The 23,260-nt window shown below is 41.0% G+C and overlaps 1 protein-coding gene across 1 annotated transcript; it reads right to left on the minus strand.

Moving 5' to 3' along the window:
- Positions 1-4,842: 4,842 nt before the first annotated feature.
- On the minus strand, positions 4,843-20,637 carry ACRALDRAFT_2018834 (uncharacterized protein; the record flags this gene model as incomplete). The annotated part of the gene is made up of 3 exons (XM_071019946.1): positions 4,843-4,908; positions 14,218-14,291; positions 20,613-20,637. 3 exons carry the CDS (start codon positions 20,635-20,637, stop codon positions 4,843-4,845), a joined length of 165 nt encoding a protein of 54 aa, XP_070876175.1.
- Positions 20,638-23,260: the final 2,623 nt, after the last annotated feature.

Below are 23,260 nucleotides of genomic sequence, written 5' to 3' on the forward strand. Positions count from 1 at the left end.
ACGAGTATCCTCGTAACCGTTAACGCTTTTAGCGATAACGGGTAATAATATAGACGCCGCGACCTTAGCCTGCCTATCCGTCTTCTTTCCCTTAAAGGACTTAACGTCCTTTACCTCGACACGAATAACCCCCACGATATTCTCGACTACTTATAGGAACCGGTTAAGCCGGTATAGGCCTTTTACCTCTATAAAGGTAATCGTTATACTAGGAATAAGCGTAATAACGGTAGGAGGCGCCGTGATAGGTATAGGTCCACCTATTACGATATAAGAGTCCCCGTGGGGGGGGAGGCGGTGGCTTATACCGATAAGCGAGGCTTACCGGTACCCGAGGCGATAGGTATTAAGATAGGCTCGCCCTCTTATAAAGTACTAGAGGTCTTTTTCGAAACCCCGGACGCCTTCTAGAAAGCCGAATAAGCCGCTACGAGCGCCTTTATCGCCTTAGAGCTATAAAAGGGGTTATTATTAACCACCTTCGCCGCCTTTAGGAGTGCTACTAATAAACTAGTTATCCTAGGCGGAGGAGGAATATACCTATAACCGCCCTTTAAGTAATTATAGCACTTAGGATCGGGTATCCTTGCTCCGGGTCCCGATTAGTTATAATAGCGCCGCCTATCCTGGCTACTAGTAATTACTTTTATATAAGCGTAGTAAAAGACCGAACGGGTCCCTCTAGGAGGATATTTTATTCCACGAGCGCGCTTCGCGGGGCTTTTAACCACCCCAGAAGCTTTGCCCGCGGAACGCTTACCCTTAGCCTTAACGGCTCGGGCTAGCTAGGCGCGGCGGTCTATAGCTAAGGCAGGAGTAGTAATCTCCTTACTAGCCGGGGCGGGAGTAGGTGCCTCCTCGCCGGTATTATTATTACTATTATTATTATTAGCCCCTTATATTATATATATAAGTTAGTAAATATCGCGCGAGGCTTATAGGAAGAACGGGAAACGTACCTAAAGGGCCGGAGATAATCCTAAAAACTTGAATATCTTCTAGAAAGATAGATAAGGGGTTAGAACGATAAAACGGTATACGAAAGGGTAGTAGGCGATAGAAAATATACTACTAATAGTAAAGGATATTATTAAAGAAAAGAAGAAAAGCAGAATAATAAAGGTAACGGTGAAGTTAGTATTATTAATAAACGAGTTACACGGTTAGGGAAGGTACGTATATCGGTTCCTTATATAAAAGAAACGATCCTACGAGCCGTCTACGAATAATAATAATACCCGTATATACTATATTAATTAAGCGTATAACTATAAAGGCCTACCTCGAGCGCTCTTTAATAAACAGAGAGGTTATTTAGGATTAAAAAGCTACTAGGGGTCGTTATTTAATTAATAAAGAGGCGTTATTCGATTAAACAATAACGCTCCGCGAACCCATACTAAAGGTTAACGACTTACCGAGGGGGGGAGGGGGGTAATATTACGGGCTAACCCCGTAAAGATAATCCGGTAAAGCACCGGATCTTCCGACTAATCATAGCGCGATTCTAATAGGTCGCCGCGATATTATATTTAGGTCGTAAACACCTATAGAGTCTTCCTCTTTCCTTCTTTTCTCCTTAGCTTTAGATAATTCAATTATTCGGCCTCACTCTATAAACAACTTATAACCAGCCGCTCACACTTTATAGGTATATAGCCCGTGAAAGCAGCCGCTATAAGCCCTGCGTAAGGAGGGGTTTCTAGTAGAGTTAGAAGGTGACTATCTAAGCGTTAGTGATTAATCGCGGCCGTAGAAAAGTCTTTCTCTAGCTCCGGCCTCGTAGGCTCTATAAGCTCCTCCTACCGCTCCGGCCTCTCGGGCGCTATAAACGGTTCCACCCCCCGAGCCTTAAGGGTAGCAGGCGTAGCCCTTAAGAGAGGTTCGTTTAGAGAATAGGCTCGAAGTATGCTATTATAAACGTATCGCCTACTTTATCTTACGGCTAGCCTTATTTAATCACATATATCTCTAGCAGGCGGATATAATTAATAATATCCACTAGCTCTTCTTCCGTTAATTAACGTAAACCGTCATTTAGGGCTTCGAAACTGCCATTAACATACTTTTATTTATTAAAGATATCGTTACGTGTATGAACGATCCCGTTCCTTTTAAGGCCAGGAACCTAAATATAGTAAATATTAGTTAAATCGTATCCTATAAGGTAGCCGATATAGGCCCGCGGCGCTAGCCGATTTTAATGCTTTCTAGAGCTTATTAGAGCTGCTCTGGTTATAGGACAGGCCTTATAACTAAAGGCTTAAAGGTGGCCTAGCTACGGCTTATATTAATAACGGACTTTGAATAGGGTCTTCTAGCCAAGGCGTTGTTTTAGTATTCTATTTTATATATAAACAGTAGTAAGAACGCCTTTAACCCACAGGAAGTCAGGTAATCGGGAGTGGATTCGTATAGCTTATGCCTTTTGTATAATAACGGCTCTAGATATTTCCGCACCACCGTTCTAAGCGGGGGTCTCTGCTAAAGAGGACTCTAATTGCATACCGAAACCCTTAGCTAGGCCCTGTATTTCGAGCGATTGCATCAGTTCGTTATTATACTTAAAGACCCCGACCTGCCGGTTAAATTGACTCTAAACCTATCGGATATATTAGTTTATAACTATATAGATATCGGAGGTCCTCTTTAAAGTTATAACGTAATAGGCCACGAATCCGCTATATCGATCCGTGAAGAATATAATCCGTACGTATCCCTTAGCGGTTAGTTAGAATTCCGTAAAGTCGATCGCCCACCTCTTACCGGCGTAGCTTAGAGCTATACGGGTCAGCCGGCTAATCTAACGGCTTATCTTTAATTAGGCATAGGCGTTATACTCCACCGTTCCTGGCCCCTTTAATTTAACGCCCTATAACTGCTCTTCTGGTTGCTTTATTATATTAGGGCCAGCGTGCCCTAAACAGAGATGCTATAGATTACCGTCGGCTTACCTAGCTACCTTCTTAATCGTTTTTCGGATTAGTAGATTCGGGGCTAGAAGAGTAGTAGTAATAGGGGCGTTAGTGACTAGAAAAAGCTCTATAACGGTTTAATCGTAGTGGATACTTAGCTTATAAAGGATTAATTAATCGCGGCGGCGTATATAATCGTTTAGTGGCTCCTGATTCTACTAGTAACCGTTCTAACGTATCTTCTTATTAGGGACTAGGTTATAGACGAAGTCTTTATGGTGGGCTACGTCTTTTAACCGGAACTTTATTAGGCCGGCTATTCCTTCTATTATAATAATAACGTCTCTATATCCTTAAATCGTCACCGTTATAGTCCTAGCGATTATAACGTTACTAGGGCGGGCCGATCTATAATCCGTAAATCTGCTTCTGTTATAGAAAACGTGGGATATAGTACCTGAGTCTAAGATAGCGGACTAACGTAAAGGATATACGGCGGCTAAGAGGGCGGCCGCCGGGGCTTCTAGCCGGCGTGGCTCGAAACGGACGGTATTTAACGCCGTATATAGTGAAGCCTCCCTGAAGACCTCGTTATTATTATCGCCGTTACCGCCGCCGCTACCGACTTTATTATTATTATCGGTTACTTTATAGTCGGTAACGGCGGTCCTCTTCTTTTTATTTCGGGACCTAATCTTCTCTCTAGCGCCTTATAGGTCCCGGTCTATCCTAAGGGACTTCTCTATAAGCCTCCTAACCGAGTCATTAGCTTAGAAGCCCTCTAGCCCTGACTCTAGGAATAGTATCTAGTAGCCCTATAGATTGTAGCCGCGGCGGAAGCACGCGGGATACTTATCCTTATAAAAGAGGGATTATTAGTGCTTAGAGCTTATACGGTTAGTTAACTTACCTTTAGGGTAGGCATTATAGCCCCGCTAGGCTCTGGTCCGGTTAGCCCTACCGGCCCGTTAATACTCGTTATCGTCGTTACCTTCACCTAGGCTTAGGGCCAGGAAGGCTATAGTTCTATGGCTTCGAATAGGCGGCACGTTAAGTTTTTCCGCCGCCTTCTTCCCTTCCGCGATAAGGGTTATCGCCGATACTGTGTTAAGGTCTAGCGTTACTTCCTTTATATCCACCTAGTTACCTAGGGCCGGTCGTATAGCGTTAAAAAAGTCGTTAATCTAAATCTCCCGGGGTTTATTATATATCCCGATATTATAAAAGTCCTAAAGCAGGTCCTGCTAGTCGTCTAGCTAGGCGGCCACCTTCCTTAGGTTTATAGGCGGCTTATTCTTATAAAGATCGTAGTTCTTTAGGAGTCTTTTATACGGGTCGCGATATAGGGTGCGGCGTCGGCTTACACTACTCTAAAGATCTTTTCCGGGATTATGCCCTTTATTAGCGCCTTCCGTCTCTTCGCTACGATAAACTCTTCCACCCACTCAAGTATACCGTTAATACCCTTTTAATAAGTCTTATAGTCTTTACGATCTTCTTTATATCGTCGGTAATTTTCGGTATAGGCGGCCTTACCTATAACCGTTAGCTCGGAGATATTAGTAGGCTGTCCGTTAACGTTAGCGATAAAGGCGTAGGAGGCAAATTCGGGACGGGTAGCTTACTATGGCCTAGGGGCTGGATCGTTAGGGCGTAGGAAGTCCTAAAGTCCGTTACTACCAGCCCTGACTTCGTAGAGGCGTTGCTATAGCTCCTAGTCTTGGTGGCTTGTATAGATATTCGTATTAAAGGTCATAGTTATAGCTATAGGCAGCTCGGCGTAAATAGCTTTAATAGGTTATCGAGTAAAAATAAGACTCTTAATTATTATAAACAGCGTAAAACTTAATTACGTAAAATAAGCGATCGATCTATTAATTTAATTAACTCCATAGAAATCTCTGGTCGTAGTGCTAAGTTCCTGCCCTTATTCCTGCGGCAGATCCACTCCCACTTTCGGGCCCGGAACAACCCGTTCCGGACCTGCTTTGGGCTAGCCTGTGCGATATACCCTGCCCGCGGCGTCCTGATCGATAAAGAGCTAGTTAAAGCACTCCTGCTCCTAGGTAAATCTACTAATAAAGATACTAGGGCCGAGGATACGCCTAAAGATAACGCAGGTTCTCCTAATTATACTATTAAGGCACTCCTGCGACGGTTAGCGAGACTTCGGGATATACTAGGCGAGTATTATAAGAGGTTGGAAGCAGAGCTCCGGAAGGCGACGTAGTCGGGAAAAGTCAAAGTCTATATCCCTAGAGATCCTGACTTTAACCTAAGTGAGTATAAGGACTATAGTAGGACCTTATACTTTATTCCTTACTTTTACTTCCTACTTAGTTAACCTAATCGTGGTAATACTATCCTTAATAGGTGTTATACGTATAGTATTAGGGCCGAGGATAGATAATGCACCGCTATCTACTTATCGTTAAAAACTAACCACTACCTCCTAAATAAAAACACTATTTTTAGGACTTCTTAGCTCGCTTTTTTTTCCTATTTCTTTCCCGTTTACCCTTTATTACCCTAATAACCCTATTCCACGCCCTTTTACCGATCATTTTATTTCTTAGTTTCTTCTATTTATATTTTAGTACTCCTATTTTCCGTCTATACGTATTAACTGAGTAGATACCGTAAAGATATATCCACTAAACACGTTTATTATTTATATAGCTTTCCTTTAACCCGTTTACGCCCCGTACCGAAATAAAATACTCTAAATATACTAAGGTTACCCTGATTATAGTAATCGGTACCCGAACTACCTATTTATATCTTACTCCGGCTTACTCTTATAGTTATTATTACTAAGACCTTATACCTCTGACTTATACCGCTAAACCTAAGCCCTAAAGATAAAGAGAATATAATACCACTTTACCGTCTCTCCTTAATCCCTTTTTATTAGGTTATTCTTAATAGTGTATTAGAACCTTTCGAGGTCGTCCTTATATTTATATGCTAATACAGGGACCTATACTATTATATAGTCCTATGGTTTAAGACCCCTTCCTCTATAAACGTCGCGTATTTACTAAGCACTTCTATAATATAGAGTAATAGTGCTTATTATAAGAACGCCGTACTAAGGCGAAAGCCGTGGACGTATCTTATTATCGTATACGGACTATAATAGTACTAGTAAGTCTTTAGTACACGGATTAGAGTAATTAATACCCGTATAGTCACTATCTGCCTATAAGACCTCCTAATTAGACTAATAGAACTGCTTTTAAACTTTATTATTACGATACGTATAAGCTATATCGTGAAAATAGTAGTTAGCGTAGTCCCGAGATCGATTATTACGTTAAAGCGATACCTACTCGAAAAAGGAATAAGTGATGTTATTATTAACCCGATCACTTATAGCCGACCACCGTTCCTTATACCACTAGCATAGCACCTTGTTAATAACCCTAAACCCTTAGATAATCAGGGCTTTAACGGTATAAGCTCAGGTTATAGTCTTTATAATATATTCCCTCTAGGGACTAGTAAGGTTCTTAGCTATAAATACAGGGTAACGGAATAAAGATAAACTGTTACTAGACCTTGCCTTCTTAAATAGATCCTGTTCTACGTCTTTATTAGCGAGATTTAGTGGGCTATCCTAGACCCGGCCTACGATAATAGCCTTAGAGTCACCTTAGATAACTTAGCCTACGAAATCTGATTCGATATACGAGGCGCCACCCTTATTAGCCACTTCGTACTAAATAAAGTACGAGTTTACTTATATCTATAATATTAGCTTACCCTAATTAGGGTAACACGATAAGAAGCGTAAAGGAAACTAACTACTATAATCTAGACCGCCGTAAGAGTATTTTATTTATTGACTGTACCCGCGATAAGTCGTGCTTTAGACTAGAAGCATAGTATAGGATAAACTAACTCTTAACGAGTCACGGCTTTATTACGCTTATAAGAGCTAAGGGTATTAAGTCCTGTGATTAGACCTTTAGCGGATATATCGATAATCTTATTACTATTATTAAGGACAAGTGTATAGGAAAATAGAATATCGAATCGTAAGATAATATAAAGATATAGAGTCTAAAAGATACGCGTCTAGCCGGCAGCCCTCCGCCCTATATCCGTCGGAGACGAATAACGTAGCCTAGCGATTTATAGTTTAAGTGACTTAAGGAGGAGTGCTTAACTAAATAGCTTATTTTAAGTTACTAAAGGATTAGGCTTTAAGCGTGATTTATAATTACTTTCTTTACGTCGCTTTACTATATAGCTACGACTATAGGTATAATAAAAAAGATACTATCTAATCTTTTTATCTAATTTAATCGGTTATACGGTAAGCCGACTTCCGTATTTAGATCCTACGCCTAATTCACTAAGTTATCTTTATCCGAAAACCATAAATAGTATTAGGATTACCCTTTTTTTAATACTCACGACCCTATTTAACTAATAGCCGTTATAGAAACTCTAGTTAAAGCTAGTCTCGTAAAGGAGGCACTGCCTAGAAATATTAGACGTCGATAAAGGATCTTTATCCCCTATTACTAGCTCCCTTTAAATCGTTTTCCTTCTCTTCCTCTCTTTTCCTATAGTATTAAGTCTATTTTTCTAGCTTACCCCCGCTATCTATTTCTTTACTATTTATTACCCCGCCACCCTTATATATTTTTCCTATATGCGCCGCCTATATATTACCGTGACTAGACTAATAGAGATATTTAGAATATCTATACCCCTTACTATTAACTACTAGGAGCCGGCTCCCGCCGGTCCTGTGCTTACCGCTATTATCGTGCCCGCTACCCACGTTACCATCGATAAGACTATACGCCCCCCCGCCGTATTAATAACTTCAATAATAGCTAATAGGTATTCCCTATATAAGAACTGCCGTATCGTTTATTTAACGTCCTTGATAACGCCGCTCCCTTTATAGGTTTTCCCTAATAGCTAGAAGATAATATACCCATAGTCTAGCGTCTTCTTAGAAATACTATGGATAGCGAGCTTAACGCTATCAGGGTTAATATAATACTGCCTTATATTCCTATAATAAGTATATTCGGCGAGAGGCCACGAGACGCTTACCCGGTAGTATAGTCGTCCTTTAGGATATACTATAACCTAATAAATAGGAGATAGCTAGAAAGGTGTGGTCTAGGAGATATAATACGCGCTATATTTAAGCTTAGATAAGTGGATACCCGCCCTATAACCCGGATTAGTGTTATACCTTACTAGGAGCTAAATAGCCATATAGCAGTCTACTCTTCTTAGCCGCTTAAGGTAATTAACTATATTAAGAGATGTCGCTTTATCCCTATTATTTATTACTTTAAGAAGTACTTTATTAGTCTGATTATATATTAAGAGATATAGTATATATATAGGTATAATAGTATATAGAACACTAGTAATACTAAGGACCGCCTGTTACGGTTATTTAAGTTCGCTATAATCTTTTTTCTTCCTATCCCGAAAAGAACAGATAGGATTCGAGCCAACCAACGCGCAACTTAAGTAAAAACAACGAAACTAATTAGGGAAGGAACCTAACTCCCTCCTCTAGGCCATATTAACACTAAGTAAAAGCCGTAGTGCGGACGCGAGGGTAGATACGATAAAAGGGGTGGTCGTAACCAGCCTACCACCCAAAGATTCTTTAAACCGCCCCTACTAATAATAACCACTACTCGACTCCTACCGCCTAAACCAGGGTAATCCTGTATATAGCCGAACTAAAACCGATACAGGGGCTCCGCGGGCCCCTAGAATAAAAATCTAATAAGTCGAGGCGTTAATCTAAAGTTAATAAGCTAATAGGAATATAATAAATTAGGTTATAAAGCTAGTAAAGGAGGTTATTAAGCTACGCTACCTTAATAGTTAGAGCGTTATAATAACCCCGATTATATACTTCCACGCTACTATATAAAGTATAATTAGGGAGGAACTCCGAAAAGGAATAAAGCCGACCTAGGCTATAGTGGCTATAACGCTACCCGCTATAGCACTCCTATAGAACCTAGCCCCCCCTAAAATACTTTAAGCCCGGTACTATAAAGAACTAATTATTCAATATAGAGAGTAGCTAGACTAGGTACTCTAAGCCTAGTTACTAAAAGAGATTATCTAAGCTATAAATATAGCCGCTAGCCGCTATAACGCTATAATGGCTCGGAGACTGCTTAGCGGCGATATATACCTAACCTTTACCGGAAAGACGTAGTAATAGTCTACCTTCACTAATTACTAAGTTAAATAGGCCTTTGGCACTAAAGCTAAAATAGCCACCTAAACCTACCTAGTCCTAGTAAAAGCTATTCCCTATTCGATCCTAGGCCTATTAACCGAAAATAAGCTCCTATAGTCTATATATACCTTTAATCCTAATATGAAAAAATATTAAGTAAGGACCCGGCTCCCTAGATAGAGTACCGGTAAGGTAGTAATACTACTTATTAAGACCACCTTACCGGAAGGCATAAAGAATCTTATATAAAATAGCCGTTTATTAAAGGGTAGTAGCTATATATATATAAGCCCTACAACCCCGATATAAACCTCTTATAATACTTTAATTACCTATAGTTTAGGTATTAACCTACTTAGTACCTAAAGGCGGAGAGGCGGTGCCGCTATTATACTAAACCCGAGTCTACTTACTAGAATAGGTTCAAAAGCTATTTAGTATTAGCCCTAAAGGCTGCCCGGAGATACACCGTATACGATAAGAACCACGATGCCTTTAATAACGCCTACTAAGTTAAGAAACAGGAAACCGCGAGAGCCTAAGAAGAATATAAGTACTAGGTAAGAGAATTCGATATTATAAGATAGACTGAAACGCCGTACCCGCGACCCCGCCTCGGCTATCCCTTACCCTCCTCCTCCCCTACCCTATTATAGGCCGCCCCTATCCGCTATAGTCCTAGCTACCCGCTAAAAAGACCCCGCGAATACCCCCTAGCCTTTAGACCCCTAAAGCTATTCCTTATTCCCCGCGGGACCGACCCCACTCCGATATAAAGCACCTAGGAGGCTATACTAGCCGAATTAACCTTAAACTCCTCCCCTCTAAGTAATAAAACTCCGTATCCTAACCTAGAGTATAGGAGCTAAATAGGCCCGAGCAGAGCTCCCGCTACGGGCCCGTACTAAGTATAGTGTGTTGATATTATACTTATAATAATTAATAATGATAATAGTTATAAGTATAATATTCAAGTCAAAATAAACAGTGTATAGTTATAGCTATATAACTAAACGTCTACTTTATAACCAGCTTGACCTATACTATAATACTATACGTATTATAGGTGTATATATACTTAGCTTATAATATATATTATATAAATACACTAGGTATCGTAAATACGATATCTTAGTTATTACTTAAGCTAATAACGTGGCGTGATAACCGTCGCGTAGGCTGTTAACGTAACAGTCGCCACCCAATCTTTCAGGGCTTTTACCAGCCCCGGATCCAGGAAGAAATCCCAGAAGTCAGTTCTTTACATTTTCGTGAAACAAGCAGTAATCCTACGGATCTACGAATTCAACAGCTATTTGCTTGATTTTCCTCTCGTCCGCGCGTACAGCCTACTACTCGTAGCCCAATCCATCAAAATAACGTAATAGCTATCCAAAAGCCAGGGCTTAATCCCTTTATAAAGGGGCTAAAAGCCCTGAGTAGGGCCCTGTACGACTTGATTTAGGGAGGTAGTAAAGCCTTACTTTATATCTATAAATAATACTTCCCTAGTATATAGATATACTAGGCCTACCGAGATTCCTATATACTTACTTTCGGTATAGGCGACTAAGCCGTTATGATCTTATTAATCTACTCCGAGAATTACTAATCCGCCTTTACCCCGTGGCACTCTCCTCTAACTATAAACCTTATAAGACCCCCCCCCCCCCGGGGGCTATTATGTCCTTCTCGGAGACTTTAATCTCTACTATCCCCTTTAGGCTAGGTATCCTAGATTCTGTCCTAGGTCTAGCATCCTCCTAAAGCTAACTACCCGCGAAAACCTTAACCTTACCCCCCCCCCCCCCGAATAACCACCTAGTATAGGCCAGACTAGCGGCTAAGTATTATAGGCCTTATCTAAGCGTCCTAAGGGCTGCGGTACGGCTATAACAGTATAGATAGTAAGGTTATCGGATTAGACTACCTCTCCTAAACTATAACTATTTACCTCGGTATAGACTGCCCTACCGATATAGCTCCGCCACGGCCCCTACTAACGCCCTCTAATATTAACAAGGCCCTTAACTAGCTAACGCAGAACCTTACTATTATTACCGACTAAATAGCCCCGTAATATTAAACCGACCCCTTTAGTCGCTTACCTTACCTATAGTAGACTAATAAGCTAACGTCTCTAACCTAAGAAGCATATAGGCTATATAGGTAATATATAGTAAGGAAGTCACGGAGTAGGTAGGAAGAGTATAGGTAAGCCGAGCTCCGCTGTAATAAAGCTATAGCGGTAACAAAGAGGTAGTATTAGCGCTACCTCCTTTCCTCGACCTAAGCGAATAATATACTCTTTTAAAGCCTCTAAAGATAAGCCTAAACTAAAGGATACTAACTACCTGGGCCCCCTATTATACTACCGCTATACCGCGACTAAGGCGACCTAATAACCTCCCATAATAAGAAAGCAGATATCTTATACGCTAAGTTTCCTACCACCCCCCCCCACCCCCCCGCCCCGGTGACTTAGATCCTAGGCCCCTAGGGTAAGAGTACCCCTTTAGGTAGGAAATAGACTAGAGCGTTACCGCGATAGATATCCAGGGCCGCCTCCGCCGGACTTAGCTATAGGCCGCTCCTAGCCTAGACGGCTTACTAGCAGGCCTCCTAAAGGCCTACGACCCGGTCCTATACTAGATCCTAGCTATAATCCTCTCGGCCTGCCTATCCCTAAGCTACTTGCCGCGCTATTACTACACCGCTATTAGTATAATTATCCGGAAGAAGGGCCGCTTATAAAGCGACTACGAGATAGCTAAAGGCTAAAGGCCGATCTCCCTCCTTAACACGATTAGAAAGCTGCTTAAAGGTATTATAGCGGACCGCTTCGCGGCTTTAGCGGAAGAATACCGACTACTCCGTAATAGCTAAATAGAAAATAAACCTAGGCGTAGTATAGAGATAGCTATATTGCGCGTAATAAAGGCTATTAGAGCCGCCTAGGCCCTAGGCGGCGCCTCCGTAATACTCTAGCTAGATATATACAGGGCCTTCGACACTATCTCCTAAACTAGACTTCTTAAGTCCCTTAAGCGTAAGGGATTCCTAGACTAGGCCGTCTAGCTAACCGGTCGCTTTCTCTAAGACCGGATAGTCTACCTCCTTTTTAACGGCTAGGCGGTAACCCCGCGACCCCTCCGCGCCGGTAAGCTATAAGGGTCCCTAGTCTCCCTAATTATTTTTATTTTCTATATTTCTACTTTATATAAAAAGGTCGAATACACCGCGAGAACCACTATTATTGGCTTTACTAATAATATTAATATTATTACCTTTAGCCGTATAATAGCCTAAACACGGTACCGACTCGCCTTCGCCTAATAAATGTATAAAGCTTAGTCCTAGGTAAGTAGCCTTTAATTTAAGCCCTTAAAATATATATTTATACCCTTTATAAAATCCGACTCCTTATCCCTATTCCCTCTTTACCTTAGTATTATACCAGTACTACCCTTAACGGAGACTAGGTTCCTTAGGGTATAGCTAGACTAGAAAGTAAATGTCTTAAAGTATAGGAAAAAGATCTAAAATAAACTAATAATATATAACTATACCCTAACCCGGCTCGCCGCGATAGCCTAAGACTATAGCTTTACTAACGCCCGGCGCCTTTATATTACTATAATCCGTCTAGCTATCTTATATTACGCCCCTACCTTCTATATAATCACTAATAGGCCCCGTCGTGGCCTCGCTACAGCTCTTAGCTCGGCCTAGAATAAATACCTAAGGACTATTATAGGAGCCTATAAGGCTACGCCGATCCCGATCCTAGAAAAGAAGACGTATATCCCCCCCCTCGATTAATATCTTACCCGCCTTATAGCTAAAAAAGCTCTTAATTACTAAAATACCGGAGCTAAGGGACTTATCCTAGCTAGAACCTAGGCCGCTATAAAAGCATTAACGGCACTAAGGTATCGTTATATTACCTAATAAGTACTCGCTTAGCCCGCTTAATCCTTTACCGCCTAAAACTAGATAAATAATACTAACCTAGATACCGCCCTCTATAAGGAATAGAAGAAAAGGTGGAGGGATATAGGGTCTACGCGGAACCCGACTTACGCCGTGGTAGTACCGGACTAAAACCCCTAAAAAAAGACCTCTAAAGATATAAAGGCCTCCTAAAGCCATAAAGCTCCGTTATTACTTAGATCCGCTCTAAGAAACTAGGCCTTAGGGCCTTCCTTCTTAAAGTAAGGGTTCCTAGCTTTATTACCGCCCGGTGCCCCTATAGAAATAAAGGGGTGAAGATAGCCGAATATATTATCCTATAATATTAAAATACTATTCCAGAGTCGCGAAAGAACCTCTATAGCGCCGTAAAGAGACTAATCTTAACTTAAGGAGACCTCTTGAACGCTCTAAACCACCTTAAAAAGGTAAAAGTAATCGCGAAATAGTTCCTATATCTTAGCCGCCTAAACGACTTTCGCCTCGCCTTAGATATTATAAATAATTATGTATTAAAGACCCTATAACGGGACCGCCCCGCTATAGAATACACGGAATAAAGATAGCACCTAATTTGGACCTTTATATTTACTCTAGGGCCCTATAAGCCAGGGCCCGGGCGGTATTAAAAGGGTATACTATAAACGTATTTACCCTCTACTTGGCCTTAGTCTCGCTATCCTCGTCCCTATTCTTACTTCCGGAGGCACTATCGCTATTAACGATATACTCGCGTCCCTATCCTATCATATTAGGGTTCGAGTTATTCCAACTATACCACTTAGTTATTCCGACTATAGTTTAGACCTAGACCCTTCGTAATCTTCCTACTAATCTTCCTTATCAATCTATATCATTAATGTATATCGTTAATATACGTCCTCAATCTAGGTTATTAATCTACGTTGTTAATCTACGTTGTTAATCTATATCGTTAATCTACGTCGTCAATCTACGTCGTCAGTCTACGTTATTAACCTACGTCGTTAATCTACGTCGCTAATCTACAGATACAGACAGCGCGTTCCGTTACCTCGTTATATAAATCAAGAATAACATAGCCGCGGTCGCGTGGGCGTGGGTGTGGACGTGGGTGTGGACGTGGAAGACGAAGAGGAAGACGAAGACGAAGACAAAGGAGTTACTGCTACTGCTGCTACTAGCTCAATCGAACGAACAAGCTATCTCAGCGTGCAGTTAATTAAGTCCGAGCGATTAAATAAATAAAAAAGACGTCTAAGTGGTTTACGACTACTTTATATGGTTGCGAAGGGTCTATGTCTGAACTATAGTCGGAATAACTAAGTGGTATAGTCGGAATAACTCGAACCTATATTAGCACCACTATACTATTAAAAGACCGCTAAAAGACCGCTAGGGACTTATAGCCACCTCTAATAGGATAGCGATTATCTCCTTTAGCCTATTTAGTCGACGCTCTAGACTAGCTAATATAGCGTTATTACCACGGCGGCGGCTAATAGGGCGAGCACGCTTAACGGCGCGTTTAAAGGATACTACCGCTATTATAAGCCGACCTTAAGCCTACCTAAAGTTAGCGCGGTATAATTTCGGCACCCCTAGGGATAGAACTTATAACCACTCCGTCTCTACCCTTATTAATAGCCGCTATAAGCTCCCGGTAATATCTAAGGACTTACTATTATTACGTTAGGGCTATAGCCAGAACCTATACTAATTATTACAACCCCGTTATTACCGCTCCGGCACCACTAAGATACCACTATCAGACCGACTTATATGCTTATAAGTTCGACGACTATTAGTATACTGGTGGTATACTGCTCCCTTTCTAGTAGTATTAGCGTATCCTTCTATATCCTCGGGCTTATCGCCCTTAAGGCGCTTAGTATATCTAAGATATCTATTTAGAGTTAGAAACGGCCGCTTATCGGTATCACTTCGGCACCCTTAGGGCGCCCCTAGGTATACCTATAACAGGACTCGTATAGCACTAGCCTTATAGTAACGCGTATTATTATTCTTCTTAGGTTATTCTTTCCTAGAATGTATCTTAAAAGCAGTTAGCGCCGAACCCGAAACTAATATACACCCCCTATAGCACTCCTTCATGTTTATAATAACGGACTTAGATTAATTAACCTGGCTATTACGATATAACTAACTATACTCTATCTTATTAGCCCGCCCTAAGACCACCGGCTTCCCGCCCGCGCTACCACTTATAAATAGCCGATATTAAAAAAAGAAGAAAACCCTATCTATTATAAAGCGTCGAACGTATATTATTAGTAGCTATGGCATAGAGCCGGGAATAGAGATAGGAATAGAGGGGCGGGTAGCTTAAAGGAAAACCTATAATATCGCGAAAAGAGGGTTAAAAAAGGAAGAACAGGAAGAAGGGCCGAGGCCCTTAAAATGTTTAATTAACCTAACTATAGTTATAAAAGGCTACCGAATTCGGTAGGTATATATATTAAAGACAGGAGCCCCTACTAAACTCCCCGCCTAAAAGGAAGGTATAAATAAAGCCGGCTACCCTAATATAGGGAGGATTCCCGGAAAGCCGAACCGCTATAGTCCTTTTTCGGCCCCCTATATAGTATACTGTACCCTAGGCTAACCCGAAATCCCTAGCCTGCTACCTTCCTATTAGCCACTAGACTCGAGATGTAATCCAGATACGTATCGAGTCACTACCGGGACCGCTAAGGCCTCGACGTAGCACCGATCCTAATAAGGAGAGTATAGGGGTTTCTTTACCCGTATAGGCTTTTCCCCCCGATAACTAGCTAGGAAGGACCGTTTAGCCTAAGCCGGGCTCCTAGATTCGTTAGGATAGCGGAGTAAGAGAATAATAATAATAATAATAAAAGTACGCTCTAGGTTAGCTACGTAGTATTAATACACCTAATAAGGCCGTCTCTAGCCTTGCCCGCCGTTTCTATATTATTCCCGGTCCTTATTAGACGGATAATTACTTATACGGTCTCTTTAATATTAAGTAGATACGAGCTATTATCTAAAAGGGCTACTTATTCCCTTAGAGCTCGAGGATTTATCGGTTTATATAAGGACGTTACTACGGAAGTGATAGTATAGCTTATACCCGTTATATCAAGGACGAATAGTTAGCTTATAGTAGAGTAATTCTCGGTTTTGGCTATTAGAAGATACTATTAGTCCCGGTGGTCCCTTAGACCCCTTTACCGCCGCCTCCTAAGAGTATAGGTTTTACTCCTATTAATAAACCTGTTATTAAGTCTAAGGCTACTACTGCTGGTTCCTTGAATTATGTTCAGAGGAAGACCTGGGCCCTAGTTAGGAGCACTCCTAAGAAAGATACTAGTATCCCGGTATAACCTAAGACGCCCAAGAATATCTCTGAGAAGCCTTCGGTACCGGTTATGCCTAAGAAGGTTACTAAGATTACGACGATTCCTAAGAAGACTCCTAAGTCCTCTAAGCCTTCTAAGTTCGCTGGTATTAACTTTAATAGTTATAAGATTATTTAGATATCGCTAAAGAAAGTCTTGATATAGCCTGGGAAGATTAATATCCAGGGTAAATAGACTAAGGATATAGAGGAGTAAGATAAGGGTATCGAGATATCTTATAGCCATCTATTCTATAGGCTATATAATCCTCGCCTTATAGACTCTTATATTAGCCTGATTAGGCCTAGCTTATTCTCCCGGGATAACTAGGTTTATTTATATAATAGTGTTTACTAAGCGATACTTCACGATACCGCTATTAATAGTTCTTTATATATACCGCCCTTATAAACGATCCCCTAGGAAGAATAGCTACGATATAATACTAGAATTAAGTGGGATAAGGATATAGTTATAGCTATTATAAAAAGAGACTATACCGAGAAGGAGGATTATATAGTTAGCTAACGGACTCTCCGTAAGCGTAAGTAAAGTTTTAAATAGTTCTACTAAATTATATTTAGCTTAAGTAGGGTAACCTAATTAGATTTATAGTTATTATAACTATAGGGATATAAGTAAGATAACTAGGGTCGATTATAAAGGGGTAGATCGGAGACTTAGTGCTATATCGTGAGGATATTACGTAACGTTATAAGATATACTTATATTTTTTATTTATCTTATATATTATATATACGTGGCAACGCTACCTAGATACAGGGGATACTTATTATCCTATATAATTATTATCCTTTTAACCCTAAGTTTTGCTAGGTTTATTATATTCCCTTCGTTTAAGCTGCGTTACCCTGAACAGAGCAGCGCGTACCTCCAGAAACCTCTTTTAAAGGTCTTCTTGTTATGTGTGTTGTTTTGGTTATATGCACTTTATGGTCTTAAGCACTCCTATTATCGAAGACTTATCTGGGTTTATACTGCCTAAGCCGTTCTATATAGTGACGGCTTCGCCTTTCTTTATTACTTAGCCGCTTATAAAGAGCCGTGGAATTCGTATAAGTAGCTATAGCCTTAAAGTAACTATAGGATAAGGAAACCGCGAATAGGCGGCGATTATTAGTAGAACGCTTCGGGGTAGCAGCCCTTATTTAGTTATTTATAGCTAATTACTCTACGCCTAGGCCTTTAAAGAAACTAAGCTGGCTATACTAGAGTATAGGGTAATAAAAGTGTTTAACTCCTACGTTATAAAACTAGATATACCCTCGGGTATATATCCCCGCTTCTACGTTAATATCCTAAAGCGAGCTAGCCGAGACACCCTTACCGGGTAAATTATCACCGACCCCTAGCCCGAACTGATGAAGGACACCCTTTATAGTAATAAAGAGTAGGAAGTTAAAAGTATCTTATATGTATAGAGTAAATAGCGAGGTCACGGCGTATAACGCGAGGTATTAATATGCTAAGCGGGATTCGTAGAACCTACTTAGGAGCGACTAAAGACCGTAAAGGATACTAAGGCGTTAGACGATTTCAAAGCAGAATACGGCCCCGTTAATAAGAATAACGGGCCTCTATAAGATTATACTATAAGAGGTACGCGAGGATCAGGGGACCCTAATATAAGGGGAGTATAACCTATAATTATAAGTTAATTAAAAGGGGGGGATTTCCTAGCCCGCTTACCGGTTTCTAGAGAGGCATATAATAGCTCCGTAAAGGATTTTACTTAGCGATATTATCGCCTAAGCCCTCCTTACTATTATTATTACTACTACCGGTAATAGGACCGCTACCTCCCTAGAGGGCGGCGAGGATACCCTCTAGGAGGCGCGTTATCGCCGCGGCCTATAAGCGAACCTCTTAGCGGAGGGCCGCTACCTTATGGCGGAGACCCTCGCCGTTATTAATAAAGCCGGAGTTAGCGGCGGCGGAGGCGGGGGCTGCCTCGGATAAGGAGGCGTAGTAGGTACTACGAGCTAGCTTAAAGGCCTTATAAAGCTAAACCAGAGTTAGTAGCGATCTAGGAGGGGACCTAGAAATATTAATATTATCGTTATTAGGATTATCGTGTATAGCGCGACCCGCTTTACCTATAGGCCATACGAACTTAATAGCGGCGGCGGGGAGCTAGGAATGTTAGTCGTAACGACCTCGCCTATAAATTATGGGGAATTTACGGGGAGGTACGTATAGGATCCTATACTATATTTATAGTATTTAGGCTTATTACGGGCCACACTAGGCCCAGACTAGTTATAACACGTGTAGTTAAACTTCTATTTAATACCGGCTATATAATCAGTGTAGGGACAATAAAACGCGTCGCGGGGGTAGCCGGGGGGGTAGGCTAGGCCACGCTAATACTTTGGAGGCGATATAGCCTATCGGAGAGTTAGTAAGACCCTGGTAGCGAAGTACTAGACGTTATCACGATCCTCCTTTTTAGCTAGAGGATTACCGGTAGCCGCTATAGAGGCGAGGGTTTCTTTAGCTACGAATTTAACCGATTAACCTTATTCGTCTCCTCTAGAGGCGCGGGGGAAGGGCGATATTATAGACGATGGGCTATCCTTTAGCAGTCCCCTTAGGGGCGTGGCGGGCACTATAGCGGGGGGCGGATATCTAAAACACACCCTATAAGCTTATACCTAACTAGATTGACACGAGGGCTTATCTGGGGACTTATAATAACGGATAAAGCAGAATAATATAAATTATAGAATTAGTATAAAAAACTACAAGGATAAGACGACTACACTATGAGTTAGCAAGGAGTCATAAGGCTCTTAGTATAAAACTAGTAATGGAGCATACTATTAAAACGACGTTATAGCCTTATAGAAAGAAGAATTAACTATAAACGAAAAGCCGGACGAAACTACGCTTATACTACGATATGGAACTACGGAATATAGTAGAAGCCTATAGAGCTGTTTATTATAGTAGTTTGCGAATAAAGAAGAAGGAGTAATTGGGCGTTATTTAATATACCGGGTAGGCGCTCAGCGCGGCGCGGAGCGCTAGCGACTAATAAACTAAGTCGCCGCGAACGCCGCGTAACCCGAACCTGCCCGATATAAGGGAGGATGCATGTCTCCCTTATAACGCGTACAGGTAAAGAGATATCGGCCCTTAGTTTTTACGGCTCCGAAGGGGGGGGCGGGGGGGGAGCGGGGGGGGTAATATTATAGGTTAACCTCTCGAAGGTATAGTTCCGGTATAAGGGGGGAACGGCTGATTAGGACGTAGATACGACGCTCGGACCTCGCGCTACCCTTACTACGGATTCGTATAAACCTAGTAAATCCTATACTTCTCTATAGACCTTTTCCTTTCCTTCCTTAATTCTAGCTAATATATTTATTCGACCTGACTTAGTGCAATTAACCTATGACTAGCCGCTTATATAATATAAGCAAAGTCGTTTATAAATATACGGTAATACTTTATAAAGCCTAGGAAGCTTTAGATTCCCTTTATTAAGATTAGAGCTTTTTACTCTCGGATCGGCTTTAGTTTATTAGGGTTACACGAAATACCCTAACCGGCGGTAGCTATAAATTCTAGATACTTAATAGTCTTTATATTACCTCGTACGTCGCTAGGTTAGGCGTTAACCCGGCGTTACTTAGCGATTATAGCCTTAATTTAACCTTTTTCCTATGATCGGAGAGAGATGTACTCGAGTAGATAAGGATATAGTTAATATATATGGTAATAAAGTTATTAAGATAGCGTTAAAGGGTCTTATTAATTTATCGCTAAAAGGATATAGGAGCACTATTTAATATAAAGGGGTATACTATTTATGCGAATAAACTAAACCGGATCCGGACCGTAGTCTTTGCTTTATAGCCGGCGGTTATTCGGATCTTATAAAAACAGCGGCTATATTAAGCTTCGTAAACCACTTAGCTTATTCTAGGCTCCGGAGTATCTTAGTAGTTAAGGGGAGAGGATAGCAGTTCTTTTATATAGTTGCGTTTCAGGCGCGGTAGTCGCAATATAATTATTATTATGAACAGCGTATAACTTAAATACGTAATTAGGCGATCGATCTGTTAATTCACTTAACTGTGTGTGAAAATCCTAATCCACGTGCTAAAATCCTGCCCTCGTTCATGCGGCAGATCCATTCCTATTTTTGGGCTCGGAATAACTCGTTCTGGACCTCCTTCGGGCCACTCTATACGATATAACCCCCTAACTAAACAGCTATTCGGCAGCTGCTTAGTTACAGTTATTCATAGGCTTCTTCCATCGATATATCTTCTTTTATAATATCCACGTAGCTTTTATCAAATGTCTCTTCTAGCTCCTCTAAGTGTTCCGGTAAGATCTCCTCTAGCTTATTTATATAGAGACGTCCCTATATATCTATCACTCCTACCTATTTCCTAAAGCTCATTAACTTTCTTTAGACCCCACCTTCGTTAATCCATCTGTGATCATTTTAGCGCTAATAATATAGCTGACTATAATCCTTCCGGTCTGCTATGCTTCTCGTAACTACCTATTATATATATCCATATACCGTAAACATATATTTAGCGTGGCGATCCTGCCGTTATAAGGCGTATTGTTTAGTTATTATTATATGGTATCTTTAGTTATAAATGGTTGAATATCACGCCTATTGTCTCTAGTAGTCTGTTTATAAATATGCCTTCCTTTATACCTTATATAAGTAAGAGTAGCTCTGCTTTTATTATTAACGTTATAGCCGTTACTTATTTATTAGCATACTAGGCTATTATGCCGCTAAATAGGCGTATCGTAAATACCTAGCTACTCTTACGATTAATTAAGATATCCGCAAAGGACGCGTTGGTAAATACCTGGATAAAGTCGCCTCTACCTAATTCTAAGGCGTAGGTTTACGTGGCTAATAGATATCAGATTAAATAATTAGCTGCTTTGTAATACTAACGGCTCGGGTTAGCGTTAAATATATAGAGTCGAGATACTATAAACACGATATCGAGGCGTAATATTACTATAGCGTATAGAACGGATCCTTTCGTATATTAGTAACTTTTAAGGGTAGTGAATTTCCCTATATACGGTACTAGCTCTGCCGGCTTTATAGGGCTTATAGGCTTATAGTTAGATACCGTAGATAATAGATATCCTACCTTTACGATAGAATCGCGTTATAATAACTATATCCTCCTGGAGGGACGGTCCCTGATAACCTTAGTACCGAGGAACTATTGTAGTGGTTACCCGCCTTATAAGGCGTAGTGCTCTCGGAGGCCTCGCGATAGCCTATTCTATCTCTTTCTTAAAGTCTTTCTTAAAGCCGATTATAATATCGTATATCTAGAAGAATAGGATTAGCCCGCGGGCTATAAAGCAGCAGTGCTCCTAGGGCTATCTTATACCGTTCCCTTATTAGCACCTCTATAATATGTCTTTATTATAGTAGTAGAGATTCCCGTAATCTGTATAACGCCTTAATTAGTAATGGTAATTAACCCGGTACCGCGGTCCCGGGTAAGAATAGTATATATATAGTGTGTAGCAGGGGGGCGTGTATAAACGCGTTAACGATATTATATTATATCAGGGATAGGTTAAAGCGGGCGGCGATCGCTATTCGCAATCTAAAGAAATAACTAGCGAGACTGGCCGTATATATATCTTATAACGAGTCTTAATGCTAGTAATCTCCGCGAACTATTAATCTAGACTTGGACTTTTATAGGAAGCCGTGCTTATTCAATTTATAGGTTATTACCTATATATAGCCCAGCACTTAATACCCTTTCGCCCTGTCTTTTAGCACCGTGATCCACGAGCCTATCCCCTTATAACTCTTTAGATGATTACTTTAGGCTTATCAGAATAGGGTCTTATAGAAGTAGCCTTTAAGATCTCGCTGATTTTTCAGAGGGGCCGGCAGTTACGTACGGTATATCTTACAGGGTCTCTCGGGTACCTGCTTAATTTTCAACTTTATAAGCGGCTTACTATTTAAATTACGGATTAATAGAGTATATCTTCCTGCGTTAGACGCGGAGATCCAGATAAGGTTACTATTATAGCTTCGAAATTTAGCCCCCCCCCTGCTTTATAGGCATATAGCCCGTAAAAGCAGCCGCCGTAAGCCCTGTCTAGGGAGGGGTTTCCGCTAGAGTAGGAAGGTGACTATCTAGGCATTAGTGATTAATCGCGGCTATAAAAGAGTCTTTTTCTAGCTCCGGCCTCGTAGGCTCTATAAGCCCCTTCTACTATTCTGGCGTTATAGGCTCTATAAACGGTTCTCCCCCCCCGAGCCTCGAGGCCGGAAGGCGTAGCCCTTAGGAGAGGTTCGTTAACCTCGCTGCCTGACTAGAGAATAGGCTCGAAGTATACTATTATATACATATCGGGCGATAAATTGGCTTTATATGACTCGCCCTATTTACTTATATATATATCTAGTAGGCGGATCTAGTCAATAATATCCACTAGCTCTTCTTCTATTAATTACCGTAAATCGTCTTTTAGGGCTCCAAGGCTACCGGTAAAATAGTCTTATTTATTAAAAAGCATGTTATATGTATAAACGATACGATTACGTTTAGGACGGGGACCTAGACACGGTAAATAGTAGTTAAATTGTATCCTATAAGGTAGCCGATATAGGCTTATAGCGCTAGTCAATTTTAAAGCGTTCCAGATCTTATCAGGGCCGCCCTGCTTATAGCAAAGGCCTTATAGCCGTAGGCCCGAAGGTAGGCTAGCTACGGCTTACATTGATA

Source organism: Sodiomyces alcalophilus, assembly GCF_042370955.1.
Source record: "Sodiomyces alcalophilus JCM 7366 unplaced genomic scaffold ACRALscaffold_3, whole genome shotgun sequence".
NCBI classification, from domain to species: Eukaryota; Fungi; Ascomycota; class Sordariomycetes; order Glomerellales; family Plectosphaerellaceae; genus Sodiomyces; species Sodiomyces alcalophilus.